This window comes from Schistocerca piceifrons, chromosome 1 (assembly GCF_021461385.2).
Source record: "Schistocerca piceifrons isolate TAMUIC-IGC-003096 chromosome 1, iqSchPice1.1, whole genome shotgun sequence".
Classification (NCBI taxonomy): domain Eukaryota; kingdom Metazoa; phylum Arthropoda; class Insecta; order Orthoptera; family Acrididae; genus Schistocerca; species Schistocerca piceifrons.
In genome coordinates, this window is record NC_060138.1 from 103,515,704 (window position 1) to 103,539,176 (window position 23,473).

The following is a 23,473-nucleotide window of genomic DNA, read 5'->3' on the forward strand; positions in this document are numbered from 1 at the left end:
ACAAAAAGGGGTTAATAATAGCATAAAATGACTAGTTCTTCATGTGAAGGTCTTTCTGAGGAAGAGTTTGTACAGATTTTAGAGGACTCTGTAATTGCAAATGAGAATGAGCATGTTTTTGATGATTACAATGATTCATTTGTAAATGAATGGGTGGATGGAGTACAAGGACTGTCAAAAGTTGAGGACACAAGAGAGTGGATAGGAGTTACAAGAATGAAGGATATGTTGCAGAGAGGGTTCCCACCTGTTCATTTCAGCAGAACATGTTGGTAGGAAGAATCCAGATGACATACACCACAAAGGAGTTGTTAAGTCAAGCACATGATGTTGGGTGGCGTGCTCAGTAACTGGATGGCCCACCTCTATTTTGGCCACAGTTTGATGGCAGCCATGTCTCCAAAAGTCTACTTGTTAGTGGTTACACCCACATACATTGCCAGCCAGTGGCTGCAGCTTTGTTGATAGACCACATGTCTGCTTTCCCAGTTGTCCCTTCCCTTTGATGACACTAGGAGATGCCTGTGACAGGAATGGGGTAGGTGGTAGTGGGAGGATCTAGGGGACAGTCCTCACATAGAGCTCTATTACAGGAATATGAGACATGGGGCAAGGGGTTGGTTGCAGAAGTGGATTAGGGAATTGCAAAGATACTGCATATGCTGGATGGGTAGCAGAATGCCAGTGTGGGAGGTTGGAAGGTGTAGGAAAGATAGTGGGGAGCATATTTCTGAATACAGGGTATGACAGGTAGTCAAAACCCTGGCAGAGAGCATAATTCAGTTGCCTCAATCCAGGATGGTAATAAGTCACAAAGCTATTGACCTTTGTGGCCAGCCAGTGGGTATTTGGGGAGATCTGTTTTTGGACCACTACCTTCCCCATTCCCACTCCAGCCTCACACATGCATTATATCCCCCCCCCCCCCCCCCCCTGGGGACCTACAGAGTTCTTTCCTCTTCCCTGCTTCTGTCTGCTTGCTTTTTACCCCTGCAACGCAACAGCTTGATGCTGAAATTTGAAGTCCGCTATTCAGTCCCAGCCACATCACTACACCCTGCCACTGGCAGCACTACAGTGTCTCTCCCACCTCTACCCTACTAATTTTCCTCTTGCTCACCCACACTTCTTCTTGAACCCACTATTCACCCAGCTGAGATCGCTGCTCACTGCCATTAAACCTTAGTGCCAAGAGACAACAGTGACCATATGTGTGAGTTATGAATCTGCTTTTAAATGTACTTTAAATGTGCCTGTCTGCTGCTCACAGGCTCCCCTATGTAGTCATCAGCAATCCATCCATTTTGTTCTTGTTATTCCATTTTGGGTTTTTCCATTGGTTAATATGCCAATACAGATACTGCTCCTGTAATTTGCAGAATGTGCAGCTGTAACTCACAACCATCAGTTTACTATGAAGTTTTATATGCATGACATTAATAAACGTGTAAAGATTATTCTAAAAAATAGCCCATTATTCACATAGATATACACTAAAATTCAGAGGAATGATTTTTTTGAACAAAGTTACTGCTGTTAAAATTGTATGAAGGACAAACATAAATTAAAACTGACACTGCACACGTCAAAAAAAGTTTTGCATCACCCTGGTTCACAGAAATCCTGAAGACAGACATTGACTGTTGATACTGGATCACACACACAGTCCCTTTGACTGTTCAGAGATGTCACTAAGCCTGCCCAAAGATGTAAACAACCATGCATGAGCAGTACCTATTAGACAGAGGGGGGTCTGACAGCCAATCAATTCCAGTCATTCCACCAAGAAGGAGGTACAAGGCTCGTATTGTCTGTAGTTCAGCCATGCCTCGATGGTCAGTACCATGGTTCAATCATGTCTGCACTGTTACTGTGTGCCAGGAAGGGCTCTCAACAAGGGAAGTGTCCAGGCATCTTGGAGCGAACCAAAACAATGCTTTTCAGACATGGAGGAGATATAGAGAGACATGCCTCACTCAGGCTGCCCAAGGGCTACTACTGCAGTGGATGACCACTACCTATGGATTATGGCTTGGAAGAACCCTGACTGTAACGCCACCATGTTGAATAATGCTTTTTGTGCAGCCACAGGACATTAAGTTATGACTCAAACTGTGCACAATAGGCTGCATGATGCGCAACTTCACTCCCGACATCCATGGTGAGGTCGATCTTTGCAACCACAACACCATATACTGTGGTAAAGATGTGTCCAACAACATGCTGAATGGACCGCTCAGGATTGGCATCGTGTTCTCTTCACCAATGAGTGTCGCATATGCCTTCAACCAGATAATCATTGGAGACACATTTGGAGGCAACCCAATCAGGCTGAACACCTTAGACACACTTTCCAGCGAGTGCAGCAACATGGAGGTTCCCTGCTGTTTAGGGGTGGCATTACATGGGGCCGACTTACACCACAGGTGGTCATAGAAGGCACCCTAATGGCTATACAATACGTGAATGCCATGCTCCAACCAATAGTGCAACCATATCGGCAGCATACTGCTGAGGCAGTCATCTTCATGGATGACAATTTGTGCCCCCATCATGCACATCTTGTAAATGACTTCATCCAGGATAACGACATTGCTCGACTAGAGTGGCCAGTATGTTCCCCAGACATGAACCCTATCGAACATACCTGGGATAGACTGAGAAGGGATGTTTATGGACAATGTGACCCACCAACCTCTCTGAGGGATCTATGCCAAATCACTGTTGATGAGTGGAACAATCTGGACCAACAGTGCCTTGATGAACTTGTGAATAGTATGCCATGACAGATACAGGCATGCATCAACGCAAGAGGACATGCTACTGGGTATTGAAGGTACTAGTTTGTACAGTAATCTGGACCACCACCTCTGAAGGTCTCTCAGTATGGTGGCACAACACACAATGTGTGGTTTTCATGAGCAATAAAAAGGGCAGAAATGATGTTTACATTGATCTCTATTCCAATTTGCTGTACAGGTTTGGGAACTCTCAGAATTGAGGTGATGCAAAACTTTTTTAATGTGTGTATAATATGAAATACATTTTTTGTAACATACAACATTCAAAAGCACAGAATATATCACATCACACAGACATATTTTGATACAAAAAACATGAAAGCATGTTTAAATTGCATGTAAAAAGGTATAGTATAGAAATCTTCAATGAACTAGGTCAACTGCAGCCCCACTACACTTAAAACTAAATGAAATAAATAAATCTTTGCAAACCAAACTTGAATATTTTTCTGCTATAAATACAAATATATCAGTTCACTATGGTCCTAAGAGTTCCTTCACATGGAAGGCTCACCAAACAGCTTTAATGAAAACTTCCAATATGTCAGTGAAATAGGAACATACGAAGTGATGATAATATTCATTTCTTTATGGCTGTTTCAAAACATAAGCTGAATAAATGAGCAAGTTTCAACAAAAGCATGACAACAAACTGCCAAAAAGTAACTTAATAAAGTTCTGCGCTTTTGTGCCACAAAGACGATTCATTCAGTGTAACTTCCTCCAGCCTGTTATTTAATGCAGCTCCAACAATAAGAAGGCAGATATATTTACAATGTGAATGATTCTTCTCACTTATGCGGTTGTACTTTGATGAACTACTATTTAATATGTTCAAGTGTGTGTAGGTAGGTACATATAAATTAATTTGATTTTGTAATTTAGTTTGCTAGTATTTTACTACTTCCATTTTCTTTCTTTTGAAACACTTCATTTGATGATGGCTTGCTAAGATGTCAAAACCAACTGTTTGTATGGTCTGTAACTGAAAATTCCATGTCATGTAGACTATTACGGTCTGCACAGATTTTTTTTTCTTTTAATCAAATTTTTACGTTTTTCACAAATTGCAGCACCTTCTGAACTTGTCACACTAATTAAGGCTGTAGAAGCATGGTCTTTTTTAAATATACATCTCACCAAAAAATGATTCTGGTAGCTAGAGCCCGACATTTTTGTTAAGAATGCCTTTTGCACTATTGTGGTTATATTTACATAGAAACTGTCATCCGCTAACACATGCTTTTTTATATCTAACTGAGAACTGAAATACCAGTTTTCATATATTTAGATTTAAAAATTTTATAATATAATGAAATATTTTCTAAAAAAATGTTCATCACCTATTTCAGCTCCTTACGGGTTGAATTTCCAAAAACAGTGAAACTTTTTTTTTTTAATTTCCAATAGAGAATCCAAATACAAATTTTCATAGATTTAGCTTTGAAAATGTTTTAGTAGTTTTTAACAAAAATTTATTTTCAATAAAATTTCACCCACTGTTTTCCCCCTTATTGGTTGAATTTCCAAAAATTGCTGAAACACACACAGACTGAGAAACCAAATACAAATTTTCGTAAGTCTAGCTTCAAACAGACCTTAATAGTGCAGATTTTCAAAAAACCTTTCAACCCTATTTTACTCCCTCAGGGGCGCAATTCTGAAAAAAATCCATTCTTAAACAATGACTACAGTATAGGGTTAACACTCTCTCAAATTTTCAAGTTTCTATCCTTAGGCATTTGGGCTGGGTGATGCTGATTCAATCAATCAGGACATTGCCTTTTGTTTATATAGATTTGTTTAGAAGGCAATCACTTTATATTGCTAAGACAGTACACCTCATCCATGTAAATATATGTTTGACAGTCATTGTTTTCTGATACTATGTAATAACGTCATTATAATTGTGTACATTAATTCATGTTATAGTTTACAGAAAGCAGGAGAAGAATGTGCTGTGACATTTAATGAGACATTAATTGAGCATCACAAGTTCCAACATAAAATTGCATCGTTGGAAAAGGATACTGAGGAATTAAAACAAGAACTTTGTCAACGAGACAACGCCCTACAAGACAAGGCAATTCATGCCTAGTAGCATTACAATGTAGGTGTTATAAAATTTCATTCCTTTTTTTTTTTACTTTTTTCATTTTTTGCAGGAGAAAGGAATAACTGATTTGAAAGAGAGTAATCAAGAACTCAGTAAGTTGAAATTTATACTGCATTATAAAACAGAAGAACTTCGAAATCAGATTCAACCCAAAGATATACAAATCCAGAATAAGGAAGAACAAATGATGGATGTAAGTATGAACAGCGCTATGATTTTCCTACAGCAGGTAACAATTTAGTATGAAAAAATGAATAATAGCAGTCAGAATATTCAAAATTTCCGCTTTGAAAATCTTAACAATAATATTTTTCTTACCTTCCTTGGTACTTGCATACCCTCACAATGGGCAGCCTGAACAGAGAACAAATATGGATACAATATTAATGGCTCATAGCAGAAATTCTGAGGTAGAAAAAATGGAAAGGGAGTGGATGAGAATGGGAACTAGAGGAGGCTTTGCGGAATGGATGATGCACTGGAGGAATACTTACCACCTGAAAGGCCTCAGGAAACAGTGCTAGGGGGAGAGAGGGGTGGTGGCAAAGGTGTTGATATGGCCATCAAGATCATTAGTGTGCAACATATTCAGCAAATGGATGGTTGACTTTGTAGTTAGCCATAGCTTAATGGTTGCGATTCATGTGATTACCATCAGCTTAGTTTTTATACCAACATACATTCTTACACAGTAATTGCGCATCAGCTAGTATAGGATGTAGCTGCATTTGGATGTGACCTACTTTTGATCAGAAAAGTAGAGAGATATTCTAGTTAATGGGTTCACCATGAGCTAGCTGGGGAATTAACAGGTTAGTTACTGTACACGGGTCACATACAATCAGTAGAATAACCTATGATCAAAGTAATAGAAACATTAATGGCACAAAGATGGACTATGATACTGTGTAAGTTGGGTGTATGGTATAATATAACTTTAGGGAATGAGGTAGAATTTTTGCTACGATATAATTCATCTCAAGATGTTTATAACTCGTCTCAAGATTGCTATATGACTACATAACTATCTTGATAAGTAGTAACGTTAATCTCAGGGTCTGGGATTTGTGAGTACTTGACCTGAGATGACACTAAAGTTAGCCTGCCAAGACTCAGTGCTATTTACTTGTCTTGCCAAGTGTTTCATAGATAGGTTTGTTGAAGGCTTTACAACAATATGTGATTTACTGGAATGTCAGTAACCCAGCCTGTGTACAATAATATTGTGACTAGTGCAAAGAGGGAGGGAGCTCAGGCAATGACATTAGGCCAAGGTTTCTGCACTTTGGTGAGTGATGTTTGGCTAAATAAACAATTATGTGAATGTTATAAACCCAACAACTCCTGGTACTTTTTATGTAGAGGGAATACATTGTAGAACTTCAGAAATTGAAGATAAGTTAATGAAATTGAAAGAGAAGTTAAATAACACAGTGAAATATACTAGCATTACAAGAAGTGATTCAAGAAAAGAAAGGCCATATTGAATTAAAATTAAGTTATGTTTCTGGGGTTATGAATATGCCTATAGTATTTCCATAAAACTGTAACTGCTTTGCGCCAGCAGGTTATTTACAAAATGTATTTAAATATAAAAGTGAAGTTGTGAGGATGAGGTATGAGTCATGTCTGGATAACAGTCAGTAAGAACATTGTCGAGAGGTAAGGTCACTAATCTGAGTTTCAAAACAGCAGCCACTCTGCTGCAGAGTGAATGATTTAGGCTGGAAACAGTCCCCTAGGCTACAGATAGACCATTTATTTGCATGAACCTTTCTTCCCACGCTGGTGTTGTTAATACAGCAAAGTGTTCATGAAAACTTGTGCAAAGTTGGGAGAGTAGAAGAGAGGTGCTTATAGAATTGAAGCTCTGAGGTCAGATCGTGAGTTGTGAATTGTTTATGTCTTATAACACACATAATAAAAATCATTTCATTCAGATACAGCTAACATATCACAACAAACAATCAATTTTAATAATAACATCCTAATAATAATTCAATTCTGTCATGAACTGGAGGATATGGTGGGGAAAATCAGCATGTCATCTTTACAGTGAGTAGAAATTTATCCTTTTACTTATATTATCAGTTCTGTTAAACATATACATAAGAAAATCTAATACTGAGTAACCCTCTCCCCAAATTATCATTTCATTCAGCATGAATTCTTCTACCAAATGCTAACATTTCTCCCACAGCATCTGCTGTAGCCATATTTTTAGTATCTCTGATTTACAACAGATATGTTTTCATCCATTAATTTTGTACATACTGCCATCCCCATATACTTTGAAGGCTGTGCATGATATTGCAAATTGTGTGTGGGCAGCATAAAACTCATTTGTGTTTCATACGTGTGGTTAAAATGATCCTCCTCACATAACTATCATCTACTGCTTAGGAAGATTACGATTTCATAAATTTATGGAGGAAACATTAGGGATTTGTAGTTTCCAGATTAAGAATTGTAAGTTTCTTTTTGCTGTGCATTACATATATATCTGACAATTTTCTTCTGCAGTTTCACCATTCAAGCTATACTACTTCAACTTCCCCCTGAAAACAATACCATAACTAATGACAGATTCAAAATAACTATGATATGCTAATTTTTGTGCACTCATGTCAGAGATATTTGATACTATTTTCATTGCAAATGCAAAACTGCTTAATTTATTTGTTAGGGAGACATAACATGTATTCCAGCTTAAGTTCTTGCCAACATTTAGTCCAAGGAAATGATTGCATTAGCTTTATCTATAATTTGGTGGTTATGCTCTATTTTAAGTTGCACACATTTTGAATGCTTGGTGTTCAGTTTTGACCCATTAAACCGAAATCAGTTTTCTAGGGCATTGTGTATACACATTATAGAGTTCAAATTTCTTCCGTGTTATCATCTTCACTTAAAACAGAAATATTGCCTGCAAACAGAATTGATGAGTAATTTACATTTGCAGGTAAGCCATTTACACTGCATAAGAAAAGGATTGGCTTGGAAATGGAGCCTTGTGATACATTTTTGTGATACCTTGCCTTGCGGGAGGGGGGGGGGGGGGGGGGGGGAGGTAGTAGAGGGAGCACCCATGCTCTAGATGCAGCATCTTTGAGTCGTAATCAAAATGTCCTCAGTCCTGGGTTTAAACCCCAATAATGATTCAAATCACCAGTAATGGTGGCCAAAGATTTATGGCATAAGAATTCGCCCTCATTTTGAAAGTGGCCTTATCAAGGTAGGTGGAGGAGCAGACAGAGGTTCAGGGCACTCTCTTCCCCTTGGGGTGGGAAACAGCACCTAAAAGGTGGAAGTATCAGCAGTGATCAACAACATGAGGATGTGAAAGGCAATAGAAACCACTGCATTAAAGACAAATAATGTGTATCCTCAGGACATATGGCCTGTAATTGAAAAAGTGTCATGATAATCTCTCCGTTGGCAAAAGATTTCAGAATAGCATCCCACTCACGTCGCCAGGAGGGGACTACCAAGATGGAGGTGACCATGCGAAAAAGACCGAATAACCAATGAAAGGATAACATTCTATGAGTGGGGGTGAGGAATGTCAGAATTTTGAACATGGAAGGAAAGCTAGAAAATCTGAAAACGGAAGTGCAACGACTCAATTTACATTTAGTGGAGGCCAGGGAAATGAAACAGGAAGAAGACAAAGATTTCTAGTCAGATGAGTATAGAGTAATATCAATAGCAACAGAAAATGGTATAACAGGAGTAGGATTCCTTATGAATAGGACAGTGGGGCAGATAATCAGTTACTGTGAATGGTTCAGTGATAAGAGTTCTTCTCATCTGAACTGACTGCAAACCAACACTGATAACAATAGTTCAGGTACACTATATGATCAAAAGTATCTGGACACCTGGCTGAAAATGACTTACAAGTTTGTGGTGCCCTCCATCGGTAATGCTGGAATTCAATATGGTGTTGGCCCACCCTTAGCTTTGATGACAGCTTCCACTCTCGCAGGCATACATTCAATCAGGAGGTGCTGGAAGGTTTCTTGGGGAACAGAAGCACATTTTCATGGAGTGCTGCACTGAGAAGAGGTGTCGATGTCAGTTGGTGAGACCTGGCACAAAGTTAGCATTGCAAAACATCACAAAGGTGTTTTCTACGGGATTCAGGTCAGTCCATTACAGGGATGTTATTGTCATGTAACCATTTCACCACAGGCCATGCATTATGAACAGGTGCTCGATCATGTTGAAAGATGCAGTCACCATTCCAAAGTGCTCTTCAACAGTGGGGAGCAAGAAGGTGCTTAAAACATCAATGTAGGCCTCTGCTGTGATAGTGCCAGGCAAAACAACAAGGGGTCCACGCTCCCTCTATGAAAAACATGACCACACCATAACACCAGCACCTCCGAATTTTACTGTTGGCACTACACAAGCTGGCAGATGAAGTTCACCAGGCATTCCCCATACCCACACACTGCCATCGGATCACCACATTATGTACCATGATTCATCACTCCACACCTCATTTTTCCACTGTTCAGTCGTCCAATGTTCGTGCTCCTTAAGTGAGGCATCATTTGGCATTTACCAGTATGTTGTGTGGATTATGAGCAGCTGCTCGACCATGAAATCCAAGTTTCTTTGCCACCTAACTGTCATAGTACTTGCAGTGGCTCCTGATGAAATTTGGAATTCCTGTGTGAAGGTATGGATAGATGCCTGCCTGTTACACATTATGACCCTCTTCAACTGTCGGCGGGCTCTATACGTCAGCAGACAAGGTCGACCTGTACGTGTATGTGCTGTATGTGTCCCTTTATGTTTCCACTTCACTATGACATCAGAAACAGTGGACCTAGGGATGTTTGTTGTTGTTGTTGTGGTCTTCAGTCCTGAGACTGGTTTGATGCAGCTCTCCATGCTACTCTATCCTGTGCAATCTTCTTCATCTCCCAGTACCTACTGCAGCCTACATCCTTCTGAATCTGCTTAGTGTATTCATCTTTTGGTCTCCTTCTACTATTTTTACCCTCCACGCTGCCCTCCAATACTAAATTGGTGATCCCTTGATGTATCAGAACATGTCCTACCAACCAATCCCTTCTTCTAGTCAAGTTGTGCCACAAGCTCCTCTTCTCCCCAATTCTATTCAATACCTCCTCATTAGTTATGTGATCTACCCATCTAATCTTCAGCATTTTTCTGTAGCACCACATTTTGAAAGCTTCTATTCTCTTCTTGTCTAAACTATTTATCGTCCACGTTTCACTTCCGTACATGGCTACACTCCATACAAATACTTCCAGAAACGACTTCCTGACATTTAAGTCTATACTCGATGTTAACAAATTTTTCTTCTTCAGAAGCGCTTTCCTTGCCGTTGCCAGTCTACATTTTATATCCTCTCTACTTCGACCATCATCAGTTATTTTGCTCCCCAAATAGCAAAACTCCTTTACTACTTTAAGTGTATCATTTCCTAATCTAATTCCCTCAGCATCACCTGACTTAATTCGACTACATTCCATTATCCTCATTTTGCTTTTGTTGATGTTCATCTTATATCCTCCTTTCAAGACACTGTCCATTCTGTTAAACTGCTCTTCCAAGTCCTTTGCTGTCTCTGACAGAATTAGAATGTCATCGGCGAACCTCAAAGTTTTTATTTCTTCTCCCTGGATTTTAATACCTACTACAAATTTTTCTTTTGTTTCCTTTACTGCTTGCTCAATATACAGATCGAATAACATTGGGGACAGGCTATAACCCTGTCTCACTCCCTTCCCAACCACTGCTTCCCTTTCATACCCCTCGACTCTTATAACTGCCGTCTGCTTTCTGTACAAATTGTAAACAGCCTTTCGCTCCCTGTATTTTACCCCTGCCACCTTCATAATTTGAAAGAGAGTATTCCAATCAACATTGTCAAAAGCTTTCTCTAAGTCTACAAATGCTAGAAATGTAGATTTGCCTTTCCTTAATATTTCTTCTAAGATAAGTTGTAGGGTCAGTATTGTCTCACGTGTTCCAACATTTCTACGGAATCCAAACTGATCTTCCCAAAGGTTGGCTTCTATCTGTTTTTCCATTCATCTGTAAAGAATTCATGTTAGTATTTTGCGGCTGTGACTTATTAAACTGATAGTTCGGTAATTTTCACATCTGTCAACACCTGCTTTCTTTGGGATTGGAATTATTATATTAGGAGTATGGAGTATTTAGGAGTATGGAAATCTCACTTACAGACTTATGACACAAGTAACACAAAATCAAGACATGTTCATAGGATCTGTTGACCTGGGAAAGACATTTGACAATGTAAAATGGTGCAAGAGATTTTACATTCTAAGAAAAGTAGGGGTAAGCTGTAGGGAAAGGTGATAAATTTTTTATGTACAAGAACCAAGAGGGAAGAGCTAAGTGCTGAGATTAAAAGGGGTGTTCACCCCTACTGTTCCATCTATACAGTGGAGAAGCAATTACAGAAATAAAAGAAAGTTTCAAGGGTGGAATTAAAATTCAAGGTGAAAGGATATCAAAAGATTTACTGATGACATTGGTATCCTCAGTGAAAGTGAAGAAAAATTACAGGATCTGTTGAATGGAGTGAACAGTCCAATGGGTGCAGAATATGGATTAACAGTAAATCAAAGAAAGACTAACTTAACATCAGAATTGGGGCTCACAAAATAGATGAAGTCAAAGAATTCTGCTATATAGGCAGCAAAATAACAATTGATGGACAGAGCAAGGAGGAGGAAATAGAAAACCAGACTAGCACTGGCAAAAAGGGCATTCATGGCCAAGAAAAGTGTGCTAGTATCAGACATGGGCCTTAATTTGAGGAAGACATTTCTGAGAATGTACATCTGGAGCACAACATTGCATGGTGGTGAAACATGGACTATGGGAAAACCAGAACAGAAGGGAATTGAAGCATTTGAGATGTGGCACTACAGGAGAATGTTGAAAATTATCCTGGACTGATAAGGTAAGGAATGAGGTTCTCCATAGAATCAGCCAAGAAAGTAATATATGGAAAACTCTGACAAAAAGGGGCAGGATGGTAGGACATTTGTTAAGACATAAGGGAAAAACTTCCATGGATTATAGGGAGCTATAGAGGGTAAAAGCTGAAAGGGAAGAGAGATATTGGAGTACACCCAGCAAATAATTGAGGATGTAGGTTGCAAGTGGTACTCTCAGCTGAAGAGGTTAATCCAGGAGAGGAATTCTTGGTGAGCTACATCAAAACAGTGAGATGACTGATGAATTTTAATCCTATTCTTACCTAATTTGTAAATAAAAAGGTGAGAGTACAGAATTTCTTGTAATTGTTTTCAGGAGTTTTCTCATTTAAAAGTTAGAAGTCTGAAGTTTTCTGTGCCCTCATCATCTTACATGAATGAGTAATTGTGCAGTTATTGATAAATACATGTGTGCACAGGTCTGTGTTTTGCATACAGTGTTATTATCTATTTGAGGTACTCTTTAGGCAGTGTGTGGCATTTGTAGTTAGCCATCAATGCCTGATTCATCACAGAAAGTATGGTTCATAGCTTCCAATTCCACATGGACAGCGTAAGGACGACCTTGAAATAAAACCTTGAAGACTGGAAGGAAATTGATATGCAAGAAGGAATATGATATGTATATGAAAAAGTTTATGTATTTATATTCAGTTAACAGTCGCATGTTCTAAAATATCCATAATGGATAAACTTAATCTTCAAGTTCGTTTCTTTAGTAACAAAACTGTTATTGAACTATCCATATGATCAAATATCAGTACGCATTTACTACATTAACTTGTAAAACAGACTTTATGTGTGGATAGTTCAGTAACAGATCCATTACTAAAAAGACAGACTCAGAGCTTTCTCTTATGTATAGTATTTACATTCTTTCATATCAGTTTTCTTGTCAGTCTTCATATTCTTATTCTGAGATCCTCCTTACAATATCCAAGTGGGGTTGGAACCTCTGAACCACATTTGCTGTGACACAACAATCACCTGCTTACTAACAAACACCACACGCTACCCAACGAGTACCTCAAACAGCTAATAAAACAACACAAACAAACTGAATGTACTCAAACAATGGAAAAAACAATAATACTGCAGTATTATGGAAGGATAGATCACTACTCATCATATAGTGGAGACGTTGAGTTCCAGATGGGCACAATAAAAAGACTGCCAACAAGTAAGCTTTCAACCAAAAGGCCTCCTCCTGAATTAGACAATATACATATACACACACTCACTCACACAAATGCACTTTTTTTTTTTTAATTTGGAAGAAGGCCAAAAACTTACTTGTTTGACAGTTTTCTGTTCTACATATTTTCGACTTAACATCTATGCTGCATGGTGTGTAGCTAACTGTATGTTTTAATACATAATACTACATGCAAAACATGAACTTGTGTGGATGAAATGGTTGGTATCTTTTATATAGGAAGGTAGTTTCCAGGTAATAGGTTGAAGATGTTTGTCTATGAGAGCAGAGATTCTCTCAGTGGGGGCACAGTAACCAGCCATAATGGAGCATCCTGGGTGGTTAGGATCATGGACTTTAGGAAGCATGTAAAATGTAGGAGTGCGAGGAGTGGTAGGGGTGAGCAGAGAGGTGGACTCCAGGGAGAGGTTCTGGGATGGGCCTAAGGATTTGAGTAGTGACTGGAGATCCTGCTGGATTTGTGGGATGGGGTCACTGTAGCAAGGTTTGTAGGTGCAGGTATCTGACAGCTGGTGGAGTCCTTCTGCCAGGTAATCCTTGTGGTTCAAAACAACAGTGGTGGAATCTTTGTCTGCAGGTATAAGGTTGGGATCAATTTTTAGATAGTGCAATGCGGTTCTTTCTGTGGATTTTAAGGGGTTTGGGGAAAGATGGTGAGGCAAGGTTCAAGGTTATGAAATTCTGGAAAGTTAACAGGAAGTGATTTGGGGGCAATGGGGGTGGATCACAGTTTGATGGAGGAGTGAACTGGGTTAGGCAGGGTTCAGTATTGGTCTTTGGTCGAGTCTGATTGGTAGGGTTGGGGGTGAAAAAGTGTTCAACTGTAGGGGTCAGGAGAAGGAGAGAAGGTCTTTAACAGGTGAGTATGAACTTTCCTTTTCATAATAAGATTATGTGAAACATTGTTTGGTACCATGTCTCAGAGGAATCTGTGGAGTGTAAGAGACAGATCTTTGTGTGCAACTCACAAAAACCTACTGTTCATGCATACTGTGAACTGGGCCTTAAGTTTACCATTTTAATCTGTTACAGTACCAAATTCTAAATGATGATGCCTGCTGACTGGAGTTTTTTACCGAAATGCGAGCCATGGAAGGTGATGATGACTTTGCAGGGACATTGATATGTAGTGACAAGATGACTTCCCATATTTTGGGAAATGTGAATCATCACAATGTGAGAGTATGGGGTACTGAACTGCAGCATCTCCTTGTGGAGTTGGATAGATATTTGCCAAAAATGAATGTCTTCTGTGCCATAATGCCTTTTTCTACATTGAGGGGATGGTGTCAGGTTCCTTGTGACTGGAGATGTGGTTGTTTCACAACTGACTGCTGGCTCCTCAACTTTCATCTTTCAAAAGCACAGGACTCCACTGCACTGAAGCATAATGGTCCATGCCTTTCTCAACAGAGAACCATCACATTACTGGAAAGGGGGCACTGCTCTGTGTAATGTTCCTGTGTTGCTACACCCCCTACCCTCCCCACCCCATAGGTTGCCAGATCTCACAACATATCATTTCTTCCTGTGGGCATGTGCCAAGGACAAAGTTTATGTGTCCCTAATTCCAACAATGCTGCAGGAATGCATCACTGCTGCAGTGACTGACATTAATAGAAACATTGCGTCAGGTGATCAAAGATGCACACATTCAACATTTGTAGAATGTACCAGAAGCTTGGAAAGTGTATCTATCTTTTCATGTATCACTCATATACTTGTAAATAAACAATGGTTTGAAACCTGATGAGTCGCTTATGTCATCCCTGTATTTATCAATAATTGCACTATTGCTCAAACAATGGAAACTCAGGTTGGAATATCAACACTATTAGGAAAAGTGTAGATTGCTACTCACCATAAAGCTGTCCCAATGAGTTGCAGACAGGCATAATAAAAAGACTGTTAAATATTATAGCTTTTGGCCAAAGCAGTCTTCAACAAAGAAAAAAAGACTGTTAAATATTATAGCTTTTGGCCAAAGCAGTCTTCAACAAAGAAAACACACACACACACACACACACACACACACACACACACACACACACACACACAAGTTGTAGAACGAGTGCTTAATGAAGGCTATTTGTCAACTGTTCCACTCTCAAACAGGGCACAGAAAAATGAACTCTTCATCTTTCTGTGCCAACTCTGATTTCTCTTATTTTATTATGATGATCATTGCTCCCTATATAGGTAGGCACCAACAAAATATTTTCACACTCTGGGAAAAAAGTTGATGACTGAAATTTCTTGATGTCATGCCACAATGAAAAACACATTTTTCTAACGATTGCCACCCTAATTCACATATCATATCTGTGGCAGTCTCTCCTCTATTTGTTGATATTACAAAATGAACTGCCCTTCTTTGAACATTTTTAATATTGTCCGTCAGTTCTATCTGATGTGGATCCAATGCTACACAGCAATACTCCAGAGGAGGACATACAAGCATAGTGCAAGCAGTCTCTTTAGTAGTCCTACTGTATTTTCTCAATGTTCTACAAATAAAACATAGTCTTTGGTTTGCTTTACCTGTGACAATATCTATGTGATCCTTCCAGCTTAGGCTATTCATAATTGTAGTCCCTAAGTATTTATCTGAATATACAGCCTTTCGATTAGTGTTCGTTTTTGTGTAACTGGAGTTTAGTGGGTCCTTTTGGTACTCAAATGGACAACTTCACACTTTTCATTATTGAGAGTCAATTCCATTTATCACACCATATAGATATCTTGTCTAAATCATTTTGCAATTTATTTTGATCATCTCATGAATTTTATAAGATACTAAATGACAGCACCATCTGCAAATGATCTGAGACAGCAACTCAGATTGTCTCCTAAGCTGTTTATATAGATCAGGAACAGCACAGGGCCTATAACACTTCCTTGGGGAACACCAAATATTGCTTCTGTTTTATTCAATAATTTTCTGTCAGTTACTATGAACTATGACCTTTCTGACAGGAAATCAAGGATCCAGTCGCACAAGTGAGACAAGTCCATAGGCATGTATTTTTGTGTAGAAGTCACTGGTGAGGTACGTTGTCAAAAGCCTTCTGGAAGTCTAAAAATATGGAATCAGTTTGACATCCTCTGTCGACAACAGTCATTACTTCAAGAGAATAACAAGCTAGCTTTACTGTGCAGGAATGATATTTTTTAAATTCATGTTGTCTGTTTGTCAATAAATCATTTTCTTTGAGATAACTCATATTGTTCAAACACAGCATATGTTCCAAAATCTTGCTGCAAATTGATGTTAGCAATATAGGTCTGTAATTCAGAAGATTACTATTGTTTCCTTTCTTGGATATTGTTGTGACTTGTGCAGATACAGATCTTTCAATGAGTGATACATGACTGCTAAATATAGAATATGGCGATATTGTATTCAGCATACTCTGAGAGGAGCCTGATAGGTATACAGTCAGAACCATGGCCTTACCTTTATTAGGGGGTTTAAACTGCTTTGCTACAGTGACAATATCTACTTCAAAGTTACTTATGTTGACAGTTGTTTTTGGTTCAAATTCTGGAGTATTTACTTCATCTTCTTTGGAGAAGAAATTCTGGAAAACTGTTTTTAGTAACTCTGCTTTAGTAGCATTGTCATCCGTAACATCCCCACTGTTATCATGCAGTAGAGGTATTGATTGTGTCTTTCCACTGGTGTACTTTACATACAAGCAGTATCGCTTTGGATTTTCCCCCATAGTTTGAGACAGAGTTTTGTTGTGGAAAGTATTAAAAACATCTCACATTGAAGTTCACACTACATTTCAAATTTCTGTAAAACTTTGTCAGTCTTGAAGGTTTTTTTTTTTTTTTTCTTTTTAATTTGGCATCCTGTTTTTGTTGCTTTTGCAACAGTGTTCTAACCTGTTTTGTGTACCATCTCTTATTACCATCTCTTATCAATTTAGACTTCTCAGTGCCATCACTTGAGATTAAGACTAGTTGTTTGCTGTGAACCACTCATAGGTCTGCTCAGATATCATCCGAACTGTGTCTTGTGAAGTTGGGTACAGATCCTTGATTAGCATAGTAACATCATTGTTCTAATTATGTTCTTATGACAACATACCATTATAAAGTTCAAAATTTCAGGTTTGTTAGTTGCAAGTGATTCTTTAAAACATTTATTAATGGTTCTGTAATAGTTGCAGTATTTATATTTGCTGACTAGTCAGTAATTTCCAAGCTTGGCCTTCCAAGGCTACACTGACAGTACCTGACCCAAATAACAAACATCAATGTAGCAAGACATACTTGATAAATGTTTGCAGAATGAGTTCCACAATCCACACATGCCTCTTACCAAGTCAAAATCAAGAGACGTGCAGATCGTGGTATTCATTCTGTAAATATTTATCAAGCATATGTTGCTACTTTGATGTTTATTATTAGGATCAGGAACTGTCAGTACAGACTCAGTAGGCCTGGCTTGAAAATGAATATATATAGCGCAACAGTTGACAGAATTGTTAACAGATGTTTTAAGAAATTTAATGAAGTTTCCAGTTCCCTGTCAACAAAACATTGAAACTAGAACAAGTAATTCTAGTAGTTAACAAAGCTTATTTGCAATATAAATGTTTTAGAACAGATAATGCTGTGTTTATAAATTGATACTTAAATACTTTTTAGACTTATTTCTTACTGCTTGATATATACTGTCATCTAAACTTTGCAGTCTGAAAATGGTAACTTCTCCTGAAAATTAGCATACAAAATCCATTTTTCTTTTATTTTTGACATTTATTCACAAAATAATTTCTGAACATATTATTTCTAAGTAATACAACTTCCACTTTGACTGAAGATGCAACAAAAAGGGATACAGAAAGTGTGTGACCATTCTGTATAATTGGAGCAGTACTGCAAGAATGCTGAGTACATCACTTAATAGAAGGTCATCAGCTGGTGAATTAATGACTTTAATATTACACATTTCAAGACAACTCATCCTCAGATAACTGTGAAATAGATTATCATAGTCATAAGTAAAAGCATATGTGCTGCCATGGTGCATCACAAAAATACTGACAGTTATCAAATTTTAATCATTCAATACACAGCTTTTGAGCTCTATCTATGTGATCTGAAAAACAATCCTCTCTGACTAAAGATAATAATCTCCTCAAAACATGACTGGTACAGGATAAAACATTATTTAACATGACCTCATGTTAATGTATTACTTATTTAACCCAGACACTCTTTGATGGTTCGGTTTTTCCTAATCATTCTGCATAGTACTGACAGCAAATGGTAAAAGACCAAGTCTAGCATCAAATATTTGTTTCCAAATGTGTCCAAAAACATGCATAGCACTTCTGTGAACCAAATCAACAACAAAAATCCAAAAGACATTATATAATATCATTTTGCATAAAGTAATGGCAACGTAGATACCGTAATAATGTTCCAAATAATCCTAGACTTCATTTGCCAATATTTTTCTGTTACACAAAACATGACCACAGTTAAAGCACAAGTAATGAAAAATCATCCTACAACATAGTTAAAGTCAAATAATAATAAAGGCAACAGCATTAGGTAATCAGTGTACAATAGCAACCATACCACTCTATAGATTATTAGATTATAATTCATTCACAAACTATAACCTGACAGGACAAGAAAATGCATATTACCAAAACATAAGTGAAGCCTTTTGCATTATCTGTAGGACACTTTAAAAAAAAAAAATCACCATTGTTGTTTCTCTGAAGCATGTACTTACCTGGTTGCCCTTTGGTCTTTTTTAATAAGATATCTTGTGCTGATTTTTCCATTATGAAGCTAAATTCAAAAATAATTTTAGTGTTACATTTTCCACACTGTCTCTTTACTAATCTAACAGTCACTTCAAGTTTGTTTAGTTGTTTAAAAAACAAATGCATAACTGTACATTCACATGTTTTATTATTCTTTTCCCTTACTTTTACTGTAAAGTTCTGATCAGATAGTCTTTCAACAAAGTGATATACCTCAAATATGTCATGTCAGCTTATTGGATTAATATTATGTTCTTTTCAATTAACATTAAACTGTCTGCAAAAATACATTCAGGTGCTCCTCCCACCAATCAAGCTTTGATGTTTCGCAGTATTCTGACAAGCTTTCCCGAACAATTTTTATGTTACCAAATTTATGTTCTTCAGAAGATTTTTGGAGCTAATGTTCAAAGTTCAGTTTTCTCAACAGGAAAACAACCTGTTTCCATAACAGGATCACATATGGTATTTTCGTGGAAATTGTCTACTTTACTCAAAAGAACATCTTCCAAAACATTGTCATTTAAAGGTAGCAAATTTGCTAAATCATCTTTAACACTAATGGTGGATTCTGTAATGAAGGTTGTTGGTGCTATAATTATACTTTCATTCATCTTTTGTGAATTTCACTGACTGTTTTTTTTTTTCTTCTACATCCAAATTTCAAAGATGTTGGGTTTTTTATTTGAGATGTTTATTTTGTTTGAGAAGTTGTGAATTTTATTCAGCCAATAAGTCTAGAGCTTTTAACAATTTACTCACCAACTCAATAATTTCAGTTTGAATTGACTTGCATATTCTTACCAAAATATTTTCAGTATTTGACAGTCCCCTTAATTTTGAGCCTGAAATTGTTATCTTTAACATGTTTTTATTAGGTCTCTTTCCTGTCTGTTTATTCAGTAAAAATTTTGCAGTTGATTTTAAACTGACTTTCCAATGAGCCAGATACTTGAAACTTTCAACATAGCACAGAACTGGATGACAATGCAATATTAACCCACTTTCATGGCTGGTGTGTGGCTGAGGGTACTTTGTGTACCTGTACCATTTGTGAGTGTTTCGTGGTAAGAATGGTTCCCGATAACTTCCTATGTGGTGTTGATTCTGTCTAATTTCTACCTCTGAAGTCTTTTTTGTAAGATAATCAAAACAACTTCTCCTGGCCCCATATGGATTTCTAAAACCATTCAGATAGTCCTTTAAACTTTTGTTTACGAAATTTGTAATAGCTTTGAAAATATTGGTACAATTTAAAATGAAAAATGTGGGGCACATGCAGTACATAACCGATGCATGAACAATTCACTTCGCCGGCCGGGGTGGCTGAGCAGTTCTAGGCGCTACAGTCTGGAACCGCGCAACCGCTACAGTCGCAGGTTCGAATCCTGCCTCGAGCATGGTTGTGTGATGTCCTTAGGTTAGTAAGGTTTAAGTAGTTCTAAGTTCTAGGGGACTGATGACCTCAGAAGTTAAGTCTCATAGTGCTCTGAGCCATTTGAACCATTTTTGAACAATTCAATTCCCAACGTTTTTCATTTTAAATTCTAAAAGTATTTTCATAGCTATTAAAAATTCACAAACACAAATTTTAAAGACTACTTGTATGGGGTTAGGAGTCTGTCTGTGCTAGGAGAATTTATTTTGCTTTAGTTAACAATATTTCTATTTTCCTTCATTTCCTGCAACATACATATCATTTCAGTACATGTCTATATTTATTTCTATCCTGGACATAGAGACTCCAAGGTCTAAACTGATCCTTGCTCTGTTGACTTAAAGAATAATAGTAACAAAAATTAGCAAACTTTGCAAAGTATTAACTTTGCATGCATTTGCACCATAAATCTGTATCACTATGAGCAAGTACAGGTATAATAATCAAAGTTTATTATTCCTACTTAACTTTGTGCTCACTAAAATTGTTGTTTAGCTCTTTGTCAAGATGGTAGCTTTTTGTTCCTGTGAGACATAGTTGGAATGTTACTGGGAAATATTTATGTTGTCTAATATTAGGATGCAGATCATTTGATATCATCTTTTTAATGAACATCAAAACTGTTGTAACACCATGTAGCATACATTGTTACTTCGTGATGTTTCAGTCCTGGATATCAGTTAATCAATAACAACATCCTTCCTGATATACTGATTCAGACTAAACATTCAGGCTCTATAGAGCAACCATAACTGGCTCCAAACTTGTTGACATTTACAAATATATATGGCATATAAATACAAAGATTAAATGTAAAGTTGATATAATTTATTTTTCATAACAAAAGAGATAAGGTCATATTTCATAAACAAGAGCATTTTTCTATCAATTTTATCTTTTTGAATAATTACAGAAAATAATAAATAAGACTATAATAATGGAACTGACTATGTTTGATTTTAAATTATAGTGTATCAACTGCTTTGATACTTCACAAAAAAGAGATGTGTTCAGCAGTTCTATTACATGCTGACTGACCCAGGTTCGATTCCCAGTACTACCAGGGATTTTTTCTAGATGAAAGGGCTGGTATGGGGTGCACTCAGTCTCATAACGTCAACAGCAAAGCTATTTGACCAGATCATGAAACCTGACAATAGCCAGGAAAACAGTGTGCTGCCCCCATGCCTCTACATACTGCATCCAATGATGCTATTGGCAGAAGATGACATGACAGTTCATTGGTGCCAATGAGTCCACCAGATTCTGTGGACAGAGTTAATTACTGTTTCCCTGCAGCTAGTCATTAATATTCAGAAACATCAGATGGAGTTAGAAAGTATGTGAAATTAGGAGCTACAGATCATCTGATAGATCATAATAAACAGTTGAGAAATGTGATAAGATTGCCAGAATCAGTTAAAATTTTTGTTGTGAACTCTGGAACACTTCTACATGTTAAGGGTGTTAGTGAAATTGAATTTATAAGTTATTTAAATGGTAAGAAAACACTAATTTTTATTCCAGGTATTAAGTATGTTTCAGGCCTCAGCTACAGCCTGCTGTTAGTATGTAAACTATTACCAAAAGATTTACTAATAGTTTTTGAGAACAGTAAAGATATTATTCAGAAGGACAATGTGATTCTTGTTGTTGCACAGAGAAATGTGTCAAAAATAACAACACACAAAATTTTATACATAAGGAAATTGTGTGTCATTTGGCTTCGCCAACCAGTATTGATTGAACTGTGGCATGAATGATTGGCTCTCCTTAGTCATGATTACATTGATAAGTCATAGGTGGAATTGACTGAATGAACCCCAAATCCAACTAGTCTGTTTACAATTTTCATCATAATGTACTGAAGGGAAGCAAACATCACAGCCCCTTAAAACACAAAGAGCAAAAACAGTCAGATCTCTAGAACTTACTCACAGGGATCTAACTGGACCAGTTACTCCAAGTGTATACAATCATAAAAGGTGTGTTTTAAACATGTATTGATGACATTACTCATTTTGCTTGTGTATATTTTCCAGAAACAAAGTCAGAAGTTCCAAAATTTTCCAGAATTTTTAAACAATGTCTACAGATTATTTTAATTTTAAAATAAGTCACCTTCTTTATGACAATGGATGAGAATATATATTGTATGAGCTGAAGAATTAAGTTCACAAGGTGATGTACTCCACAGCAGAATAGGGTGTCTGAAAGTGAAAGTGTTGTATGCTTTTCAGATCAAAACTTTACAAGAGGTTCTTGATGGAAGCAGTGTTGGCCACACTATAACCACTAATAGAAGTCCAACTACAGCCTTCAAAGGAAAAAAGTTCCAGCGGCTGTGTGGTATGGAGGAAAACCCAGCTTGGAGAAGATGAAAGTTTTTCATTGTGTAGCCTTCTTTATTGGCTGTTATCCAAATGGGTACAGATTTCTCTGTCAATACTTGAACAAAGTACTGTCAGGAAATGATGCAATTTTTGATGAAACAAAATTCACTTTCAACAGGACAAATAGTGAACAATAGATTCCAGGATAAGAAGAAAACAGGACAGAAAACTACAAGACAGACAAAACTAAGAAAGAAGATGGAAAATTCAAGCAACCTGATGAAGACATCTGGAATGGTAAAAACTCTTCGACAAAGCAACAGGGAACAAAGGATGCCTGCATGATTTTTCAATTATACAATACTGGCCTAGGAAGCTGAATCATTTGTTGATGTTCTGAATCCTATGAAGATATACAAGGGAGATATGATAATGAAGATGAAGGGAGGAAAACAATGAAGAAAGAAAGTTATTGAAACTTAATGAGAGTTGACAGAATCCAACTGACAGAACCTGGGTCTTCAAAATTAAACGCAGTGAAGATGGAGAAATTGAATGATATATGAGGTGGAATCCAAAATTTTCAGGACTGGTGCTGCCATCTAGTAACTAGGAGTAGTAGACCTTTGCAGCGTTAGGTGGCGAGAGCTGCATATCTGATGAGTCAGTGAGCGGAGTGGCATTCAGCATACCCACAGTGATTTCCGTAATACTCTATGTTTGGTGTGTGGTGATTTTATGATGGTTCCATGAACAGAACAGTGTGT

The 23,473-nt window shown here is 37.5% G+C and overlaps 1 protein-coding gene across 1 annotated transcript in view; it reads left to right on the forward strand.

Annotated features, from left to right (window-relative positions):
• Positions 1–4,891: 4,891 nt before the first annotated feature.
• LOC124784377 (cilia- and flagella-associated protein 57-like) overlaps positions 4,892–23,473 on the forward strand; it is a 76,056-nt gene continuing 57,474 nt past the window's right edge. Inside the window, exons 1-2 of the mRNA XM_047254098.1 lie at positions 4,892–4,898; positions 4,992–5,110. Coding sequence (XP_047110054.1) covers positions 4,892–4,898; positions 4,992–5,110 — 126 coding nt within the window. The remainder of the gene's footprint in view (positions 4,899–4,991; positions 5,111–23,473) is intronic.